Source organism: Cryphonectria parasitica (assembly GCF_011745365.1).
Source record: "Cryphonectria parasitica EP155 unplaced genomic scaffold M406scaffold_8, whole genome shotgun sequence".
NCBI classification, from domain to species: Eukaryota; Fungi; Ascomycota; class Sordariomycetes; order Diaporthales; family Cryphonectriaceae; genus Cryphonectria; species Cryphonectria parasitica.
The window spans coordinates 1988914-2010146 of record NW_024468916.1 but is presented as its reverse complement, the minus strand read 5'-3'; the positions used below and the strand labels follow the sequence as shown (position 1 = coordinate 2010146).

The 21233-nt window shown below is 52.8% G+C and overlaps 5 protein-coding genes across 5 annotated transcripts; 1 reads left to right on the top strand and 4 right to left on the bottom strand.

The window, feature by feature from the left end:
- Positions 1-193: 193 nt before the first annotated feature.
- M406DRAFT_221189 (uncharacterized protein) lies at positions 194-1383 on the top strand (the record flags this gene model as incomplete). Its single annotated transcript, XM_040915586.1, has 4 exons — positions 194-445; positions 561-888; positions 1034-1153; positions 1256-1383. Coding segments are annotated over 4 exons (828 nt in total), but the record flags the coding sequence as incomplete, so codon positions are not given.
- A 1122-nt stretch (positions 1384-2505) lies between these two features.
- Positions 2506-4294, bottom strand: M406DRAFT_49661 (uncharacterized protein; the record flags this gene model as incomplete). The annotated part of the gene is made up of 2 exons (XM_040924397.1): positions 2506-2780; positions 2893-4294. The coding sequence occupies 2 exons, from the start codon at positions 4292-4294 to the stop codon at positions 2506-2508; spliced, it is 1677 nt and encodes a 558-aa protein (XP_040772680.1).
- A 1213-nt stretch (positions 4295-5507) lies between these two features.
- On the bottom strand, positions 5508-10672 carry M406DRAFT_347973 (ABC transporter CDR4; the record flags this gene model as incomplete). Its single annotated transcript, XM_040922351.1, has 3 exons — positions 5508-8737; positions 8828-10393; positions 10454-10672. 3 exons carry the CDS (start codon positions 10670-10672, stop codon positions 5942-5944), a joined length of 4581 nt encoding a protein of 1526 aa, XP_040772679.1. The 3' UTR covers positions 5508-5941.
- A 5297-nt stretch (positions 10673-15969) lies between these two features.
- On the bottom strand, positions 15970-17882 carry M406DRAFT_74642 (uncharacterized protein; the record flags this gene model as incomplete). Its single annotated transcript, XM_040925755.1, has 2 exons — positions 15970-17258; positions 17315-17882. 2 exons carry the CDS (start codon positions 17880-17882, stop codon positions 15970-15972), a joined length of 1857 nt encoding a protein of 618 aa, XP_040772678.1.
- A 1128-nt stretch (positions 17883-19010) lies between these two features.
- On the bottom strand, positions 19011-20386 carry M406DRAFT_74641 (uncharacterized protein; the record flags this gene model as incomplete). Its single annotated transcript, XM_040925754.1, has 4 exons — positions 19011-19430; positions 19523-19934; positions 20121-20291; positions 20370-20386. The coding sequence occupies 4 exons, from the start codon at positions 20384-20386 to the stop codon at positions 19011-19013; spliced, it is 1020 nt and encodes a 339-aa protein (XP_040772677.1).
- Between the last annotated feature and the right edge of the window lie 847 nt (positions 20387-21233).

The following is a 21233-nucleotide window of genomic DNA, read 5'->3' as shown; positions in this document are numbered from 1 at the left end:
CGCTTAATCGACTAACACACTCCAATCCTTTGGCGTGTGTGTGATGGGACAGTGCAACCATGCAGTTGACCTGAATCCCCTCCTCATACGACAAGTACAGCCCCAGACGGACGGGTAGTTGAAAACTGACGACAAAATACGGACGCCGACGATCATGGCCCCCCTCTCAGAATTGGCCAAGGTCGCCCCACGGGCCCTTGACAACCGGGGGCCCGAGGTCGGGGGTGTCGCCATCGGCTTCCTCATCGTGGCCATCATATCCTACGCCCTGCGCATCTATGTCCGGGTGTTTATGATGCGAGGCTTCGGTTGGGATGACTGGTTCATGACCGCAGCTGCCATTACCTTTACCTTTTACATCAGCTGTGTCCTGGGCGGTGTTCATTACGGCACCGGCCAACATTTTGCTGCCCTGACGGAGACTGAGATCCAGCGAGCCATGGAGGTAATTATCTTCACCCCGCCGCAATGAATGAATGCACGGCAGGGCAGAATAATGGAAGAAGTTTGAGAATGATGTCTCTTGTGGCTTAAGACTAACTCTCCTGCTCACCTTTTAGTTCTGGTTCTTCTGTTATATCGGGTACTGCTGGACTATGATCTTATCCAAGATATCGATTGGCCTTTTCCTGGTCCGCATCATCGTCAAGAAGATTACACTGCATGTGATCTACCTGGCCATGTTCCTCAGTGTCGTGACGGGGCTCATATTCTTCTTCGTCGCGGTGCTCCAGTGCACGCCCGTCTCGTACTTTTGGAACAAGACACAGCCCGGCAGCTGCATCTCTGTCGACATCATCATCGATATGACGTTTCTCTATACCGCCCTGAACATCGTATGCGATTTCTCATTTGCACTTATGCCTATCTTTATTATCCGGAATTTGAGTGAGTCTGCCTCTTTCTATTTATATTCAAACGCCTACGAGAAAAGGAGAGAGAAAAGAAAAATGAAGGGAAAAGAAAAACCAGAAAATGAAGGATCTTTGTCCGTCTGCGATGACTTGCATGCTAATAGCCCAACGCTTTATAGATATGCCTAAACGTATGAAGATGGCCACCATCCCATTGCTGAGCATGGGATGTCTCGCGAGCGGTGGTGCAGTAGTGAGGATGGCATACGTCGAACGATTCCGAGATGCCGATTTTTTGTGTAAGCCATCCTCTTTTCTCCCAGCTCATGTATCTTGTCTATATGACTTCTGAACTTTATACTCCCATAAGAACTCCACTAATTTCAACTCTCTCTTCCCAGACGACACGGTCGACATCGCAATCTGGTCTACCGTAGAGGCAGGACTCGCCATCACAGCAGGCAGCCTCGCCTGCGTCCGCCCGCTCTTCAAGCTCCTCCTGCACCAGCTGGGCCTGACAGGCTCCGGCGAGCTCTACCCCGTGGGCTCGTCCAACCCGGACGCCGTGCGGCTCGCAAACCACAGGCAGCAGCGCCTGGAGCCACACCTACAGACGATCGGCGGCCGCCGCTCGCGACATATTGACGTCTTCACCCTCCACACCATCCGGTCGGCGCGGGACATCGACGGCGACGGAGAGTCGTTCCGGAGCCACGGCGAGAGCAACGAGGACGATATCACCAAGATGCGGACGGCTGTCTTGAGCAGCGAGGAGGAGAACAACAAGACGGCAAAGGGTGGGAACCCTGGCCTGTGGGGGACGAAACCTCCTTCCGCGCAGGACGGCAATAACAATAGGTCGAGTGCTAGGTTGAGTATGGGATGGTCTGGTGCGACAGGTTCATGAAAGCCGGAAGAAAAAGGAAAAGAGGGAAACAAAATACAGGAAGAAAAAAAAAAGAACAAAAACACAGGAATGAAAATGAACATGTCTGGAGTTGGTCCCACTGGAAAAGGGAAAGGACGGGCATGCATTGTAAGCGCTACTAGATACCATTTTATCCCTTTTAATACGTCGGCGTACAGTACCTCGGAAGTACTCGTCAGACCTTTTACGCATCATGACACGATAGTTTACAAAAAAGAGACTAGACCAAAAGCTTCTTGGTCGCCTTCACCTCTTGACTTGTCCTTAGATCCCCTCGTCGGTGAGCTTCAATGTTTGTGTGGTGAACAGACAGGCAATACTTCTTGATGTTTGGCTGGCCAATGGGATTGTACATGTGAGAGAGATGACAAGTCTTACTATCAAGCCAAACATTTCACTGACCGCTATGGTCTGAACGTGAACCGTGTTTTCATGACGCGAAACAACACAACGCCGCTTCGTCAAGTTGATGGGGGAAAGAAACATGCATGCAATCGTATATTATTCAAGCTCATATATAAGATTACAAGCGATGTGTCTGCTGTGAATATCATACTGATTAACTTCAATGCCTTCTCTAGTGTGTCCATAGAAATCAATAACAATCAAGCCCTGCAGAGTTAGCATGAAAAAGGCCTTTCGGATGCGGAAACCCCCTCCAGACATACAGAACATGCCTGCACAAACAGAACAAGCCCATCAGCAGCCCCAAAGCCACCCTCATCAATAGACATATCGAAAATTGGGATTCTCCCGATCTGTCATATCCCTGAACGCTGTCTCGTCCAGATTGGGTTGCGTCCTTGGTGCCTCATCTTCCTCGCTGCCCGTGCTCGTCCTCATTTTCCGATCGCGCCGCTTGTTCTCCCAGCTGAGAAGGCACCGGAAGGCGAGTATGACCGCCAGCTCGGTCAGGTGGCAGAATATCATGCTGTCAATCCCAAGGGGGTACGTCGGGGCCTGGTCGGTCTTGTAGAAGAACGGGCCGATGATGTTTCCTGGTTATGGGTAAAACGAAAGAAGAGTCCAGTCAGTTCAGTCGGCAGAAGAAGCATCCCCCACACTCTTTCTTAAAACGGCAAGAAATCATAAATTATAGTATACACTTACCAATACAATATCCCAGGAAGAGAAAAGCGTTGGTCACGACCTTCTTTGTGTGCCCAGCCGTGTTAGCCGTAGCAAGGCTCAGAATCAACACAAAAGAGGCATTATAAGGCCCTGTCAGGTAATAGCACCACAACCTGGCGATATGGCGATCCGTAGGGACAAAACGCAGCCCAAAGGCGCCGGCGACATTGGGCAGCGTGTACAGGACGGCGAACCAGCAGCGGGTGTGGCGGCGCAGCTTGACAGAAAAGTAGTCGTTCAGAAACACACAGCTGAGGATGGAGAGGGCGATGAGACATCCATAGGGAATCTGCATGAGGGCGGTCACGAGGGTGCTGAAGCCGAACCCTTCGATGATGAGGGTGCCAAAGTTGCTGATGCCGCCGTTGGGCGTGTTCTGCAGCACGCCCATGAGGAGGAAGAGGTAGGTCTTGGGGTCGCGCAGGGCCTCGCGCAGCTGATACGGCTTGAACTGCTTGTTCTCGACCCCAGTCTGGTTCTCGCGCAGGCGCTCGACGGCGATGCGGCGCTCGCGGACCGACAGCAGCGGCGCGGTGACGGGCGAGTCGGGAAGCAGGAGGAACAGGGTGATGCCCCAGGCACAGCACAGGCTGCCGATGATGATGAACTCGTACTTCCAGCTCGGCAGGCTGCCGCGGATCTGCCCGATGCCAAAGCCCAAGAGGCCACCCAGCGCGATACCGAAGCCGTTTGCCGTGTACCAGAGGCCGATGCGGACGGGCTGCTGGCGTCGTGTGTACCACATAGAGGTGATGAGCATGAAGCTCGGGTCGGAGCAGGCCTCGGCCGCGCCGGAGAGAGCGCGCAGCACGGCCAGGGTGGCGAAGTTGGTGGCGCCGGCCTGGACGATAAGGAGCACGCCCCAGAGGAAGATGTTGGCGCCCAGGTAGCGTGCGATGGGCAGGCGCTGCATGAGGAAGTTGGTTGGGAATGCCCAGGCCAAGAAGCCAAAGTAAAACATGGACGAGAGCCAGTTGTAGTCGGTGCCGACGAGGTCTAGGTCTTCGCGGATGCCAAAGATGGCCGCGTACGACAGGGTCGTCTTGTCAATGTAGAAGAAGGCATAGCATACGGCGAGGTACGGGATAATCATGAAGTCGATCTTGCGGACCAGCTGCTTCTCTTCGTCGGCCGTGTACGGTTCTAGGGAGGCATCGTCGCCGTCGAAGAGGGCCTGCGCCGTGTCGCCGCCACCTGTCGCGACTGGACCAAAAGGGCGCGGTCGTTTCCTATTGGCGTCCACCGACTCTTCTTGATGGACAGCGGCCGGCTCGTCATCTTTTCCTTCCAGCTGATGAACAGGCGAGGAATGCGAAGACGACGGGTCTTGTGCGTTGGCGTCAGCCTTCCTAGAAGAAGGAATTGCGTTAGAGAAGCCCATGATAACGATGAGGGAGACTTGGTCAACGCATGCGAAGAAGACGAAGAAGAAAAGAGGAAGAGGAAGAGGAAGAAGGAGTCATGCAATATCATCGCAAGCAGCTAGCCCAGACCTACATACCATCACCGAAAATCAATATATAATAATCCTAAAGGTTGCGAGCTCGGCTATTGCTACCCCAGATCTACCCCACGAGGGGGCGATCTTCCCCTCTCGTCGATCTATAGCAATCGGGTTGAGTGTCGAGGCGAGGAAATTGCTGGGCCCCATATTGTGATGTGACAACCAAAGCGTGGGGGGAAGGAGCAGAGGGGTTCGTTGTACTTTGCAAGTACTTGAGTACTTGAGACTTGAGCGGTGCGGGGACTCTGCATCTGATGACGACACCACCTTCAATGTGAGTATTCCTAACTGGCCTGATCAAAGAAGGGGGACAAAACAAAAGAGAGCTAGGTAACTTGACAAATCAAGTACATTTAAAATGAATTGAAGGAATTAGAGACGGGAAGACCAAGAAGAGAACCATCGATGAAAAGGGAAAGAGAGAAAAAGAAGGAGGAAGAAAGAAAGACAAAAACCGCCACTGAGAGAACGAAGCGCAACATATTGATTGCATGGTCGATTGCCGGATCCCATATCCGAGAAGCCGCCCACTGTCCGGAGAAACCCCATCACGATGATACCATAATTCCACCTCGCAACCAAAAATAAGCACCACCCAAAAATAAAAAGGCCATCAAGAACGAGTCAAGTCTTCATCGCAATGGGGCAGGGAATCTACATGGTCCCAAGTTCCGACGTGGCTACGGACCCCGGCCCCCACGGTCTGTGCTGCCATATAAGTAAATTAAATCTTTGGATTTTCTACATGTACCGTGCAAAACGGGGGTGCTTGAATCCATGTAAGTTGATTGGTCCAAGGATACTTCTCGTGGCTGGTTTGGGTTTGACCCTGGCGATTTCACTCCATGGCGGCCGATCAAAAGCATTTGCAGCTTTTTTTTTTCTGAGACATTGATCTAGCCAAACAAACGGTTAACAGCGATTTTGCTTATTACACTAAAGCCACTCGTCGTTTGTTGAGTAACGTTAAAGTCAGTGTTGGACGCTCCACTCCGGCGCCCAGACAAGGACACACGCACCATTGACGAGGGCCAAACAAACAGCTCTCACCGGAACAACTCGCATCACACAAGACAGACGAAACAAGACTCTGAAGTAGTAATGTTGAATGAATTCATCAAGTACAACAATGATGGGCGATTATTGAATTGATATTTTCCTGAACTCCAGTCCAAGCAACCACTTCCCAAGTCTATACCACTTCATCCCATCTATGCTACGTCCATGCTTCCTTGGACCTCATTATGCTACATTGGAAACAAGCAAAAATAAAAAAACTATATAGATATATAAGGGAGATAAGAAGAGCAAGAGAACCCAATCGTTCAGAAGGGCCCTTCAATTCATGATTTGCCTCATTAGATAAAAATGTTTCTCCCTCTCTTTTCTTCATATGGATCATGGATCGTGAAGGACTTTCTCTCTTCACTCGATCTGGGCATGTCATGGCGGAATCTTCACCCCCCGCCCGCCTTTTGAATAAAAAGAAAAAAAACTTCCTTTGACGTTTCTCCCCCTTGGAAATTACTCCTGCTTGACCTTCCTTCCCTTGGGCACTCTGGCCAACCAGTACAGTCCCAAGGCCGCAAAGATATTGAAGATGATGAAGGCCCACATGATGCCAAAGTTGCGCCATCGCTCGCCGTAGCTCGTCGAAATGCCGGTCAGGTACACGTTAGACTCGCTGATCGAGCAGAACTGGCAGTCGCTGGTCGCGTTCGCGTTCGTTAGATATCCGCCCGTTACATTAATGTATGGCTCCATATAATCGCCGCACGTCAGGTTCGACAGCGGCTGGAACGTGAGGTACTCGTTGGCCGCACACACCACGTCCGTGTTGGCCACGGCCGCCGACAGCATGCCCGACACCAGGTACGTGAAAGGCGATACCCGGTACATGAAAATCCAGAAACGCGGGAAGGTCGAGGGCGTAGCGAGCACACCGCAGAAAATCAGGCACAGCGAGAAGATGAGGTTGGCAATGTTGCCGCCGGCCTCGGCCGTCTCGAAGCCCGCGATGATAAAGTCCGTAAACGTCGAGGTGAAGAGCAGGAACGCCCAGAGGAAGAGGAAGATCAGCGCCCCGCGCTCGTGCACCTGGCCGGCCGCCTCCGCATTGCGGTAGAGGCCGACCGGGTAGTACCAGCACACAAACATGAAGACCGCCATGAGCGTGTTCCAGGGGAGCTCGACGATGATCTGGGACAGCATGAACACCTTCCAGCTATAGACCTTGGAAGGCCGCTCGCGAACCTCGTAGAGGTCCCGCTGCACGACGAAGTGGGGCATCTGCTGCTGCGTGAGCTGGCCAAAGACGGTGAGGATGTTGAAGATGGCGAACATCTGGTTCTGGAGACCCTGGATCGAGTTGGGTGCGTTGAGAAAGACAAGACCAATGTACAGGGAGATGGAGATGCAGAGAGCGGCCTTGGAATAGATGTACGAAGGCGTGCGCCAGTATTGCGAAAATACTCGAGTCAGGACCTCGCGCAGCTGCGCGCTGAACGGGGCGGCAAATTCACGGTAGCTGGACTTGTCGTGGACGGGGCTGGACTCGGCCCCGGTCTTGGCACCGGCGTCCTTGAGGCGCTGCAGTTCCTGGTGGACACTGGCACACTCAGGCGACTCCCTCCAGGTCTTGAACCAGTCAATATCCGATTCCGATCCAGGCGCGGCACCGATCGCCTCGAGCATCCACTCTGCGGGGTTGGCCTCTGGCGGGCATGGAGGGGCGCCGTTGCGTTCGAAATAGGCGCTCATGGTCTGGGAGTTCTTGCCGATGTCGCCAAAGTAGACTGTCTTGCCACCCCTCGCGAGGAAGAGCAGACGGTCGAAACGCTGGAAGAGCATGGCCGAAGGCTGATGGATGGTGCAAAGAACAGCCTGGCCGCTCTTGGTGAGCTTTTCGAGCAGGTCCAAGATGGCCCAACTGGTCTGTGAGTCCAGGCCTGAGGTAGGCTCATCCACGAAGAGTAGCAGAGGAGGCTTCGCAGCCAACTCCACACCAATAGTCAGTCGCTTGCGCTGCTCGACATTGAGACCCTCACCCGGCACGCCAACAACGGCGTCCGCGTACTCGTGCATGTCCAGCAGCTTGATGACCTCGTCGACATAGGCAAGCTTCTCCTCGCGGGGAACATGTGGGGGCTGGCGCAGCAGGGCGCTGAAGTTGAGGGCCTCGCGGACGGTGGTGGTCTGCAGATGGAGATCTTGCTGTTGCACGTAGCCCGTCTTGCGCTGGAAAGAGGCGTCGCGCGGGTGCCCGTCGACCAGCATCTGCCCAGTGATGACTCCCATAGACGTCCGGTCGGCCAAGCAGTCGAGCAGTGTCGTTTTGCCGGCACCACTCACTCCCATGAGGGCGGTCAAGGTGCCAGGCTTGACCCAACCGTCCACGTGGTCCAGAATCTGTCTCGTCTCGTTCTTGATCTTGACCTCATAGCAGACATCCTTCCAGTGGAACACGCTCCTTTGCTGCTCGAGGAACCCAGGTTGCTTGTCAGAGTCCGTCCCATCGTCGGCGCGGGCAGCAACCACGGGTCCACCGAGTGTCTTGCCTCCCTCAGCATCACCCTTTTGTTCCTTCAAGAAGGCAGGCTTCTGGCCCAGGCGGAAGACCAGGACCTCACCCTTGGACTTCTTCTCGGAAACGAACTCGGCGGTGATCATGTAGGTGAAGAGGAAGAAAATGATGAACCCAATCAGAATACCAATGTCGCGCCATTTGTGGGAGTGGTAGTAGCTGAAGGCAGTGTTAATGTAGGCGTCGCCGTTGACAAAGTCCAGGCCCGCCACCGAGCCGACGGCCGAGCAGACGTGATTGAGCGGTCCAACGTCATTGTAACCCGGGAACTCGATGCTGGGCACATATGCCGTACAGGTGTAGTTGCGGTTGTGGAACTCGTTCACCATGACGGCCTCGAAAGCATACGCCAAGGGATCGATGTAGTTCATCCAGCGGCACCAGTCAAGCATGTAATCGATAGGTATGACGAAGCCTGTGAAGATGACCAGACCCAGGATGATGATAGCTGCCGGCACCATTGCCTGCGACAACGTTCGTGAAGAGGACGCAATGGTTCGGAACATCATGGACATGGCTATGGTGGCGAGGAAACAGGTGAGCAAGTAGAAGAAGAAAGCCCCCGGTTCGCGGCGCAGATTTGCCATGAAGTACAGTGTCAGGTTGAACACGATTGTGTTTCCTATCTTGTACGGCAAATCACACAACATCGAGGCGACGGCTTCGGCGGACGGATGGTACATTGCGTAGCGGGCATGTTTCTCGACAATCGGTCTTTGCGCGTACAGCGTAAGAATCTGGGATGTTGGGTCAGCTTCTGATGCCTAGGTGGGTTGAGAGGAAGGGTGTGTGGGAGGAAGGATGGGGAGGCAGATCATCCGGCTTACCTCGAGAGCAGAGGCAAAGGCATTCATAAGACAGGCAAAGAAGAGCAGGGCTCCACGCTGGAAGAAACTCGACGTGGTCATCTGGAGGTTAAAAAACACGCTGGAGATGATGAGAGCCATGGTGGTGTTTCCCATGAGGGCGCCGATCGTCAGACTCGGGTCACCCATCAGCCGCTTCCAGCCACGCCACAGACATAGCTTGACCTGCTGCCAGTAGTCCAGAGTATATGGCGACTTGGAGCGGTTGTTCTTGGACTGGTGAGCACGCCTGTGCGCACGGAACGCCTCCGCGTCAGGTCCGTCGATGGGGTGTTCCGTTTTATACGCCTCGATCTCGGCCTGCAGCTGCTTGTACTCTGCACTGTTCTTCCAGCACTCGGCAAATTCGTCAGGTGTTCTCGGCGCCTTGCCCTCGAAATTAGGCCTGACGATACGCTCCTGCGGGCTCGTCATGGACGTCAAAAAGTCGGGCGTGGTCTGGCGGGCAGGGCACTCGAAACCCAGATTGATAAAGTACTGCTTCGCCGCGTCGGCGCGGCCAAAGAAGATCTGCCGGCCCTCGTACAGCACAGCAGCCTTGTCGAACAGGTCGTACGCGGACTGTGGTGCCTGGTAGATGGAGACGCAGGCGGTGCTGCCGAAGAGCTCCGACTGCAGGCGCAGGGTCTTGCAGAACTCGATGGCGTTGGCAGAGTCAAGGCCACGAGTCGAGTTGTCCCAACACTGCAGGGGGGCGCCCGACAGAGCAGCCTCGGAGATGGTTACACGCTTGCGCTCACCGCCCGACACACCGCGCACGTACTCGTTGCCGACACGGGTGTTGATGGTGTGAGAGATACCAAACATGGCCATGACGACGTCGCGCACGTGATTGGTGAAGACGTTCTTGGGCACACCGCCTGGGATCTGGCGGGGGGCGCGTGCCCTGGCAGCGAAGGTAAGGGTGTCGCCAACCGTCAACATGGGGAAATGGACGTCGACCTCTGCGGTGTAGATGCACTCGCCACGGTGGTCCTTGTGCATCTCGGCCGCGGAGACGCCCTGGTAGTTGAGGTAGACCTCGTCCTCCAGGTAAATGCCGTTCATCTCGCCTGAAATGGTCTTGAGGAAGGTACTGCAGCCTGAGCCGGGCGGGCCCAGCACGACCAGCATCTCGCCCGAGTTGACGACGCCGTCGAACTGCCGCAAGATGTCTATCCTCCTCTTCCTGCTCCCGCCAAACATGGAGCGCACGCCGTCTGCCACATCCAGCCATATGTTGGCGACGTCCTTCTGAAAATCGGTGCCGGCGCCGAAACCGAAGACATTCATATTCTGGAAGGCGATGCCGCTGGTTCGGAACGACTTGCCCTCCTTGGACACGAGATCGAGCACGGTCTTGGCCCAGGCGCGGGCGCTGAACTTCTCGCCGTTGGGGTTCAGCGGGCTGTCTGGGTCGTCAGAGGCGATCGCGAAAGGGTTACCGCCCTGGACGACGCCCGAGACGTTGGAGTACTTGCGCGCCAGGGTCTGGACCATAGACTCGCGGCGGGCGACCTCGACTACTTCATCTCCATCGCTGTCCGACTCGGTGGTGTCCCGCTTGGTGTTTGGGAGGGTGTCGTCGTCAGCGGACAAGGTGGTGGCGGTATCATTGCCCCGGGACTGGGCCTTGGAGGTTTCGTCATTCTTTTCCGAGTGCTCGGCATCTGCTGCTGCCATCTTGCCCTCGGCGGAGAGGCTGCGGTCGAGACCCATTTCCGAGTCCTCGTTGACGTCGCGCGACGTGGTCCGGTGGAGGGCTGGTACGCCACCCGTCTGGGCTGAGCGGTCGTAGTTGCCAAAGGCGCTCAGGGCAAAGGACATAGTGGACAGTGCGGCGTGGGACAGGCTCAATCAGTGGTGAGCTCACGTCCGGAACGCCGCTTGCGTCGCTGGTCGCGGGGAAAATGAAAAAAAAAACGATTTGCCGGGGAGGAAAGGATGCCGCTAGTTCATGTGCTCTTAAGACACCACAGGCCGAGGTCAGCAAAAGCATCTACGCAACATTCTTTTTTCCTTTTCTTTCTCTTCATTTCTTGTTGTACAAGAGAGGGCGCAGGGAACAAGAGGGGGGAGGCCGCACATGTGGAATTGAGAGCCGTGGCTCTCTATTGAAGGGGATGACTCGGCAGGAGATTCGACAACGGCACGCAGATCAGTCTAATCTGTGTGGCTGTTTTATGTGTGTTGGGTGGGAATAATGAGAGACACAAGAGAGAAACAAAGAGGGGTTTGGTACGAGCCGTCCTGTTGTCGCTACTGCTTTGGTCGTGTGTCCATCTACTCGTAAAGAGAGAGGTGACGATTTATTTAGGGAACAGCAAAAAGAGAGGAATAGGACGGTTAGGCTGAGGCCGCTACGTGATGGCAGGCGACGACTTTTATCAAATGCGAAGCCGTTTGGCGGCGGCGGCGTATTCGCATTTGCGGACCCAAACATTCAATGTTAAGGACGCAATCTGAATAGGTCATCCCTGTCAATAGAGTGGGGTCTGTACAGGGAGCCCCTGCACGCTGTGCTCTCTCTTCTGGTTGGTTACCGAGGGGGAATTTCAGCTCGCTCTGGGGGTGTCTGTGGAGGGGTACTGGAGGGGTCTTGGGAGGGTGTACCCGTTGAAACCGCCGGCCCTTTCAGTGAGCAAATCTGAAGATGGTGCCCCACTGACACAACTCAGAACAGGGTCTCCCAGGGCTATACAATTCATTTGTGGGGGCTTTGCGGCCTCATTGCGGGAAGCATAGCCCTAAAGCCTTTAGAGGCGGGAGCTATGAACACCCCGAGACGGCCACCTCGGGCTCATCTGCAGGCCCCAATCTCCAGACGTCATGGCAGTAACCCCTCTGAAAGTCGAAGATGCTGACACTAAACCCTTGGACGTTCGCTGACGAGAGCTGCATTGCGCAGTATCGCACATAACGCAGATGCTGGCTGACGTTCCTCGGACGATTCGGTGTGTTTGCGCACTACTGCAATATTACGACGGTGAGAATGTCGCCCTACATGCAATACATACCACTACATGTGACAGGTTGAATAAAAATGATGTAGAACACATCATAGACACGAGGACCTGCGAATACAATCAATGCTTTCTAGTCCACCCCCACGCAGCAGATTTGAAGCCACACACGCTTGACAGTCGTAATCTTGAATTATGTAGTACTACGTATCATGACCATTGGTATTGTTGCGTTGAGCCAAAACCCCAACCCAGAAAGACTGCTGGAGCCGTTTTTGAGTGGCACAGCCTGCTACTACTACTACTGCATGGTACTGTGGCACTAGCCTGTGGTGGTCATCTCCAACCCAGTTAGAGGTGGATAAAAGGGTTGTGCTGTGGCACGGAGGAACACCTATCCGGCCCACCCTTGATCCTCCTAGAGGCCCCAACCCGAGCCACCATAGGCCCAAAATCGAAGTCATCCCGCAAGTTACGGTGTTGTCCTCAACGCTTGAACTATGTATTACTACTTACTACGATCTTGACTCTGAACTACCATTGTCGCACAAACAATCTCAAGGCCCACCTGATGGAATAAGCAGAGAAGAGCGGTCTAAAAAGCTCCCAAGCATGCAAGGTGCCAGTAGTATAATAGAGTAAAAGTATAATGGCAAGGTTCGACTCATTTAATGTTGGCTCATGTGCTACAACATATCGAGGCACAAGTTGAGTCTCGGCGGCCTTGGTTGGTAGCTGTGTTGCAATCTTAAACAAGACCTTAGGTAAGCCACAGGCCAGAAACAGAGACACAAGAGAAGGGAATAAAACTCTTTCCACGTCCGCAAGGCCATCCAATTTGGGCGACCGAGCGGATCTCGTGGAAGCAAAGATAACCCTTCCAAAAAGTTCTCAGGTCCACGAAAGAGACAAATTGGCTACGTGACTACTTGGTACCTAGGCACCCTTTGGCTGACAGGAGCCGTTGCCTGGCGAGAGCCCGGAGACATTTTGCATTTGCAAAACTGGCCCCACCCCTAAATTCGATTGCCCCCTTGCCGCAGGAGACAAAGTCTGGCGGGTTCAGCTCTCCCTGGTGGCCACACGCGAGATACCGGCCCGCATCGGGGAGCTCCATCTCTCCGAGGACCCGACTTTTCCTCCACGGAAAGGATAATCCGTAAGACGTCTTCTTCACCTGCGTGTCGAGAGAACTAAGATAAAGCAGAAAAAAGAAAAACTTTAAGTCTGTGAGGGGTACGGCTGATGATGACGTCGACTTTCAAAGATTGGCCGTCATTCAATCGTAGACGTTCTCACCGATTTTATCATCAAGTCGAGCTTCTTTTTGATGGAACAGACATTAAAATTATCTTGGTGTCACTATACTGGTGAGGAATGCTCCACGCAGTAATGCCCACACGCCACACGTCCTTGATGTTCTAGAACTGTACCCCAGTACAGGCAGCATGGGCACAGAAAGCCCCTTTCTTGGGCGGCGTAGCCGTGAGTGGGTCTTGAATCTGGACGGAATCATAGCCGACCTCACAGGGTATCTCAATTGCTCGATCGCAGCATCTGGCACTTCCTTTTACTTTGAGATTCGTTACTTTCTTAATTTTCCGAGCTATCGTCGTCCGTGCCCACTGAATATGTACATGCCCCGCCCAACGGCTTGTATGTGTCGGTCGCGTGGGCGTCCCAAGGTTGCGGAAGCACTATACCATGTGCCATACTTAATTTGGACAGTATTCTCCCACCTCATCCACCATGTAAGTACTAGGCACTCGGCATGAGGAGTAAATCATGAACTTTCACATAGCATAATGCTATACTCCATGGTACTGAAAAGTATATATTGCATCCTTTGTCTTAATCGCTCACAAGCCTGGCGTACCTGCTGCCAACCCCGTATACGTCCATAACTAAGGGACCCGTGGCCATCAGCGAGTACATCTTCAGCCCTGTATCTCGTACCACATGCATTAACTTTTGTAAGTCCCGATAATTCGGCCGCCAGTGCCTTCCCTGAGAAAGCTACGCCCAGAGTCCAGGCTACCAGTGCAGAACCCAGTTGTCTCTGCTCAGGCCCCTCACCGTTCTTCCTTCACTAGATAGAAACCGTATGCCCCCCCACATGGTTCAGTCGAGATAGTGAAAACCATCCGCGGGCTCATTGACGACTCCGATAGAATTGGAATACCTTTGCGCGGCGGGTAGGATGTACATCCCGAGCGTTGCCACGTCTGCCGTACAGTAATCCATTCAAGTCCGGGGCAATCACGGAGACCGACTTGGCTAGCAGAGTGCGAACTCACCAGTCCGATATCAAGAACGGCAAAAATTCAGTATTAAGTAGCTCCACAACGCTATCCAGACTTTTCCGACATGCGCCTCTTCGCGGGCCGGATCACGTCATAAGTTCGTCTTTGCTCGCCGGGCTCCAGGCAACAAAAAAAGAAAGAAAGAAAAAAGGGGGCAGTAAATAGATATCTTTGAGATTTCAGCTGGCATACGAGGAACACGCAGAAGTGCAAGCAGTGGAGGGGGGAGGGGGAGGGGGAATAGGAAAGAAATCGTTGGTCCAGCTGACAGAAAACAAGCGATAATCCTACTACAGCCAGTCAGTCATATTGAAGAAGGACAACCTGAACGTGCTGCCTGAACGCTGACCAAAGGTAACAACGAACACTTCGAGACCGAGAATAGCAAGTATCGGGAGCTTTGTTAAAAAAGAATCAAGAAATCACTGAGCAGTATTGATTTTTCATCATCTATGTTTCATATCCAATATATACGTCATGATGTTATAACCAAGATCGATCCAGCCTCAGCATCATGATTAGATCGAAGGAGAGGGGGGAAGGGGTGATAATGAATATCGAACAAACCCTTCCCCCTCCCCCCCATGTTTTTTTCTTCTCTCTCTTAGATTTCTTTTTTTGGAAGGCAATGATATCCCAACTCATTTTTATACAAGGAAGTACTGTGAGAATCCCGAGTACGTCTTGATACCGCTATATGCTCCCTTCTCTTCTCATGTCAAATTGGTGTTGAGCTGGGTCAGAGGCCCCGACTTGGTGTTGCTTCAAAGGCATTCGAAATATTCATGGTCTTTTCCCAGATCCATGTTGTCTGATTCTATGTAATAATTTCTATACTGTAGTAGCTCGTCACTAGTAATGGCACAGGGACGCCAGGCCTATCACCCCGACAGGATCCCGAACTCGCGCTGGGAGCGGGGACGGGTCACCGGTCAAAGCCAACCGAATGATATGGGCGGGATAATCTGGCTTGGAAAGCTCTTGTCGGATGACACGGCTCTGCGAACCCTTTCTCTCCCTCCCATCAGCCAAACATGCGCCACTCCGTCGCGGTGAGAACGGCCTTCCAGCCATGACCGAGACTCCGTTGACGTCGGTCTACGATAAGGTCTCGTGATCGTGTTCGGTAACTAATATAAGCTATCACTTCACGGAAAGCCGGAGATTAATCAGATCTTAATCCTATGTGGCAAGTTCAAGGATGCATTGGCGGTCTGGATTGCTCACATGCTTGGCCGGAGAACCTCCGCGTTACTTTGTTATCAAACTTCGCGCAGAGGGTGACGAGGTTGCTTCTCCTTTCGAATGCCGACTGAATAGACATTTCGAAAACCGCATTTCCTCTCGAGACCTCGGCCGTAGAAATATCTGTACAGATTGTGAGAGGGGAAACCCAGCAGCATGATTTCACCAGGACCGCCCTTCATCTGTGTCAGGCATGAGGAAGGGTTGCTTTGCGAGCTTCAGACCCTACGAGACTGCACCAATTTTCCTCTTCTTAATTCTTTCTCTTTTCTCACAGCGACCTTCACTCATCTACACCCATATCAAAAAAGGTGCTGAACAAGGAATCATGGCCATGATAAAGCGGGATCATATTCATTTTCTGGGCTCTCGCAGGCGGCCACTGTATCATTCTCTTGGGTTCCTATAGACCCCATCTTGCATGACAACACATAATTGTTGCTCCATCAAATATTAGAACCCGGTGTCCCAAACTCCATCCCGCGGCAAAGCTTAGCTGTTACAATGTCAGTCCATCAAAACTCATATCCTCTACAGAATTTGTGATCTCGAACTGCTGCCCAACGGTATGTCGTGCGGGCACGTGCGGGTTCAGGCATGCCCAAGAGTTTGACTAGGTCAGAGAGGATTGGTCTTTGGTTGAGGTACTGTCATCGGCAACACCGGAATCCTCCTCCAAGAACATGGACGAAGCCTCGACGGGACCCTCACACTCGTCCCAACTCCACAGCTGCTGTGGGAACTCGTCTTCGTAATCAGCGATGGCGGTATTATAGACAGCCTTATAGTCGTCAAACTCGGACTTTTCATCCTTGTGCAGACCAATGTGCCGGCCAGTCACATACATTGCCACGATCATCTCACCGGAGAGAGGTAGCCAGCCCTCGTATCTGGCGATCTTATCGACGATCTCGGCCTGACCCAACTTGCAAAGACCGTGGCGCTGCTCATGAGGTGCCAGGCCAGGGAAATAAAGGCCTCGAATCTCCATAGAGCGAACTTTTGTGATCAGGTCGCCGACCTTTCCTCGGAAGCTCTTGGGATCGGGAATCGGCCAGAGGTCCTGTTGAACTAAGTTGATGAACAACGAACCGAGAAGCTTCTGGTTACAATCCTTGTGATGACTCATCGACTTGCAAAAGTGCTGCTTGTCGAGGTTGGCCGGGTTGGTCAGGAAGAGATAAGCCTCTAGCAGGCATGCCAGGATGGCAACGAGGTCTGCGTTGCGGACGGCCTGTATGTTATTCGCAAGATCGCCGCAGATGGGCACTGCTTCCTGAATGACTTGGCCATTGCCAAGGCGCATGACGCCGTCGGCATCCACCTCGACCTCGTGAGCGACCTTTCGAATGTACGATTTGAATGATTTGAAGTCACCCAATCTGTGTGCAATATGTAGGCACTCGAGCGGGCTGAGCGTTGTAGTGGGCAGACCCTTGCGGAAGCCAGCAACCCATGTCTTGGCCCAGGCATGGAAGACTTCGTCCTTCACCTGGTACTTGGAGAGAACCTGCATGACGCTGTAGATCTGCTCAGGCTTGGGTTCCTGAGTGAACAAGGGTGCGCATAGCTTGAGATGGAAGATGCTGAATATGAACTTGAGGGCGACTGGGTCGTCGTTGAGCTCGAAAACCCACTCGGGCTGGTTGCCGCGCGTGTGCGTCTTGAACACCATCTCGCTGAGAACTGGAGAACCGGCGGCAATGGCGACGGCGTCGACCTCGAAGATGTAGACTTGTCCGGTCTTTCCCTTGGCCTTGATGTAGAGATCGCTTGTCCTACAAAGCTTCAAGCTGACGCAGCCGCCCTCTTCGACTGGGCTAAGGGCTTGAATTTGACCACCACCGGTGAAGTAGCAGTCGACCACAGAATTGTTGTTCTTCTTGTCAAAAGGGTCGACCCCTATAATGGTTCAGTTAGAGTTGAGACCGAGGTTGTGCCCTTGTATGGTAACTCACATTGGGCATCACCTGACTGATCACGCCCAGAGTCGCAAGCCGCAGCTGTTTGCATGTCATCCTCAATATTCTCAGAGCCGTAGACCACGGTCTTGGTAGACTGAGCCTTGTCCTTGATGATGTCAGCGGAAAGGGCCGATGGGTCAAACTCCGCGTGAAGCTCGTCTTGCTTCTCGTCAGTGGACTCCTCTTGGAGGGGAGTCTCTCCCTTGTCATAGGGGCCTCCCGCAACCTCGTCAATTGTGGCCTGTGTGACTTTAATGGTTGGAACAGCGTGATTACCAGTCGTGTCGATACAGTCAGAGCACGTGAGAGTCGATCCAACAGAAGCAGAGTCAGAAGCACTGTCGGGGACTTTGGTATCCTCGCTGGACAAGCCGACAGGCTTGAGGATCTCAGTAACGCGTCGGACGTGGCCCGACTTCTGCTCAACCTGTTGGTCCGGTGACTCGACAGCTTTCACTTTGGCCTTATCAATGATAGGAGTGGTTGAGGGGCTCTCTGGTAGGGGGAGATCTGCGGCTTTGATCAACGCCATGTCGGGCGAACAGTCGACATTTGACGACATTGTGTTGCTAGCCAATACTGTGCGTCCCTTGGTCAGCACATGCATGGGCACAGGCTCTTTGGCAGTAGCAGTGACAAACCTGGAAGTAACCTGAGGTACAGTTGAGAGAAGAAAGAAGTGGTAAGGAGAATTTGTGAAGGATAGTATGCGAGAATTACTTGGGAACGTGGAAAGGAGATGTAAAGCCTGTACTCGTCCTGATTGTCGTGTTGAATCTTGTGGGCGCGATGATGGTAGGTGTAAAGTACCATGGAAAATGTATGGAGCGGGGACGCGTTTGTGTGCAAGAACTCGTGTCAGTCAATCAACAGATCAATAGAGAGAGCCCAAGATGTGGTGATTTCAGGAACCTCCACAGTGTCGAAGCCTTAGCTACAAGAATGGAAGGCACGCAGCAGGGGGGAGGGGTCTCAAGAAGGAGTGTTGGTGCCTGGGCCTGCTCAGCTTTTACAGTCCAGCAGTAGAATACAAAGGGCAGTCGCCATATATTTAGGCTTCTGTGAGATGGCAGAGGGTTATGAGAATTTAGCAGAGGGTTATAAAGATCAGTTGACAAAACAAATAGAGGGTAGGGGGAACAGCTAACGTCTGGACCTCTTGAGGCCAGGCCGAAAGCTTTCAGTCACAGCATCATAGGTAGTACCATCAGTCTGCGTTTCGAGTACATCATCAAATAAAGTAAGGTTCATCAATTCTGTCTAGTAAGAACAGGTCAACATCTGCCTTGCCTTGAGAGATTGTGAGATGAGATTCCTAGGTCCACTTCGCCAAGTGAAAAGTACCAAGTGGCTCAAAGTAGGTATCAAAGGGTCTCCCCATAACATGCCTTGTCAAGCTTCCCAAGTGATGAATCTTGATATTTCAGCCGTCAATGAGAACTTGAACCCATTCACACAATTATCCTCCGTAGGCAAACATGCTGTGTCTTGTGCTTTGCAATCTGGAACCATCCTTTGTGTGCATCTCCTTAGTACTAGCACCGCTGCCAGTGATACAGTGTGAAGTAGAACGTCAAGGAAACACACTCAGACCCGTTCTCCTCGCAAATAACTTCTCATACGTTCTTTCGTTGTCATCCTGATTGTGGACGTCGTAGACGAGTGAGACCACGTGTCTCTCCCTGTTCAATTACTCCTTCTTTTCATCCTCGACACCAGAGAGACTAACGCCTTCATCGCCCGCCTGGTCAGCCTTCTGCTTACCCTTGCCCTTGAGATCCAGGTTGCGAAAGACAATCATCAGACGGTCAGGGTTGCTTGTGTCAATGACGGCAGTGACTGAAGTTTGCTCAGCGCCACCATCAGCGCCGCCCTCTGCGTTGCGGTGAGGGCCGTAGATAGTCACAGTCTCCTGGTTGGTAGAGCTGGAGGTTTCGGCCACGTTCTGTCCCTCTTTCTCCTGCTCCTCGGTCTCAGTGGAGCTATCAGCCGTGCCAGGGTGCCAGGCAAAGGCCTGGATCGAGGTGGAATTCATGCCAGTGGGAGGCTGGATGGGGCCGTAATCGTCCTCAGTGTCGTTGCAGTACTCGTGGAAGTCTAAAGCAGCGTTCTAGGCACGCCAGTAGTTCTTTTGCCACAAAACAAAAAGTCAGCCGACGAAACGTCTCAGAGTCAAACCAAAACGACGTCAGCATCCCATACCCATGGTTTAGCAAACATGTCAGGATCGATCTCGGCCTTGCGAGAACCCCAGGTCAGCTCGCCGAGTTTGAAACCCCACTCGCCCTCCTTCCTGTTCGTGATGCCACTGCCCTTGGGGTCCCAGCGGGCAGTATAGGTCATGGCGATCTTGTAGACTTGAACGGCGGTGGGTCTGAAGTGGCTCCACCAGACGTTGTGAGGGTGAAGACGCTCGGCGGCCTTCTCCCAGAACTGGGGCTTCAAGGCACACTCCTGCCAGTTGTCGAGCCACTCGTCATCGCAGGCCTCGATCAAGTCGGCCAGACGCGCCGTCAGCATCTGCTGGTTGGCAGCGGGGCGCCACTTGCCAGGCTCGTACTCGCGCTCTACACCGAGCATTCGAAAGATCTCCCTATTCTCGCGAGGGAACACCCTATGAAGGTAGAGTTAGCGCGATGCGTGGACAAGTTGGGGTCGTGGGTAATCGGAAAGGAGCTGGAAATGGTATTGAAGGGATGATTAGAGATTAAAGACCTGAGCAATCAATACTCGCGTCTCGTCCCTCCTGGTCTCTTCCTCTTGGATGGGACGCGTCACGCAAGACGATTGAGGAACCTACCAGTGCAGCTCAGGCTCCCAGTCGAAGCCTGGCAGGCGAAGCAGCGCTTGAATAGTCTCATCGTTGGAGCCAGGCTGGGGAGCGCCACGGCGCTGGCGCAGCAAGCGCGTGCTCGGATCAGTCGTCATCGTAGCGGCTATGCGTTGAGGTTGACGGTGGCTGCCAGCCTTGCTAATATCGCGTCAGCAAAGCTTGTCAGTTTTGCATAATACCAAAGCAGAATTGTATATGCAGAAGAAAGGCACAGACCTGCTGAAGGTAGACATGGTTACCATGGTGTAAGGTGTCGATGAATGGATGGATGTCGATGAAGAAGAAGCTGAATGGTGGTGGAGAAGGCGTCGTTAATCCAGCTTGTTTTATGTTGACAGAAATTTGTAATTTACTGAGAGCGGAATCGACGTGTCTGCAGTGCATTGCTAGTGCTTGAAAAGGATCTCAACTTCAAACTCCCACTGCCAGTGAATTGTTGTGGATTAACAGCTTGTAGTCAACACCACAGCCCCCCCGGCCCCCCGCCCCCCGCCCCAAAACTTCGCACTTGCTTGCTGTGAAGCTACCGATATCGATTCTCCCACCTCCTAGCTTTCTATTGTAGAGGTCTTGTCTAAGATAAAGCTTCTTAATAGTTCCCAGCTCGATACCATTGAGGGACCAAGTCCTCTCAAGTCTCTCCTCCCCCTCCTTTAGCCACCTGGGCAGTCTCAAAAGTCACATTCTCTTCCAGGTGCTGGGGACTGGCAAAATAATCTTTATTCTCATAGTCATGGGGATCAAAATTGGATGTTATTTCCTTCATGTACCGAATCATATTTATTAGAGAGTTCCTGTCATTGGTTCTATGGGAGATCTGGACCAAGTGAAAGTATATATTGTCTTCTTCTCGAAGGTCATTATGCCGATGCATGCGATGGCCTAAATGGCTTGGAGGCCTTTATAACCCTGGGACTTTAGACAGACTCACCATCTTCGGAAAACACAAATTGGGATTCCTCTTCAAGGTCTGGCCACTATCATCTTGAGTTGCATGCCTTGTGAGATGCAAAATTAACAAGATACAATATAGGACAAGGAAGCAAACAATCCTTATCAGAGTTCGACTGTCGACTATGC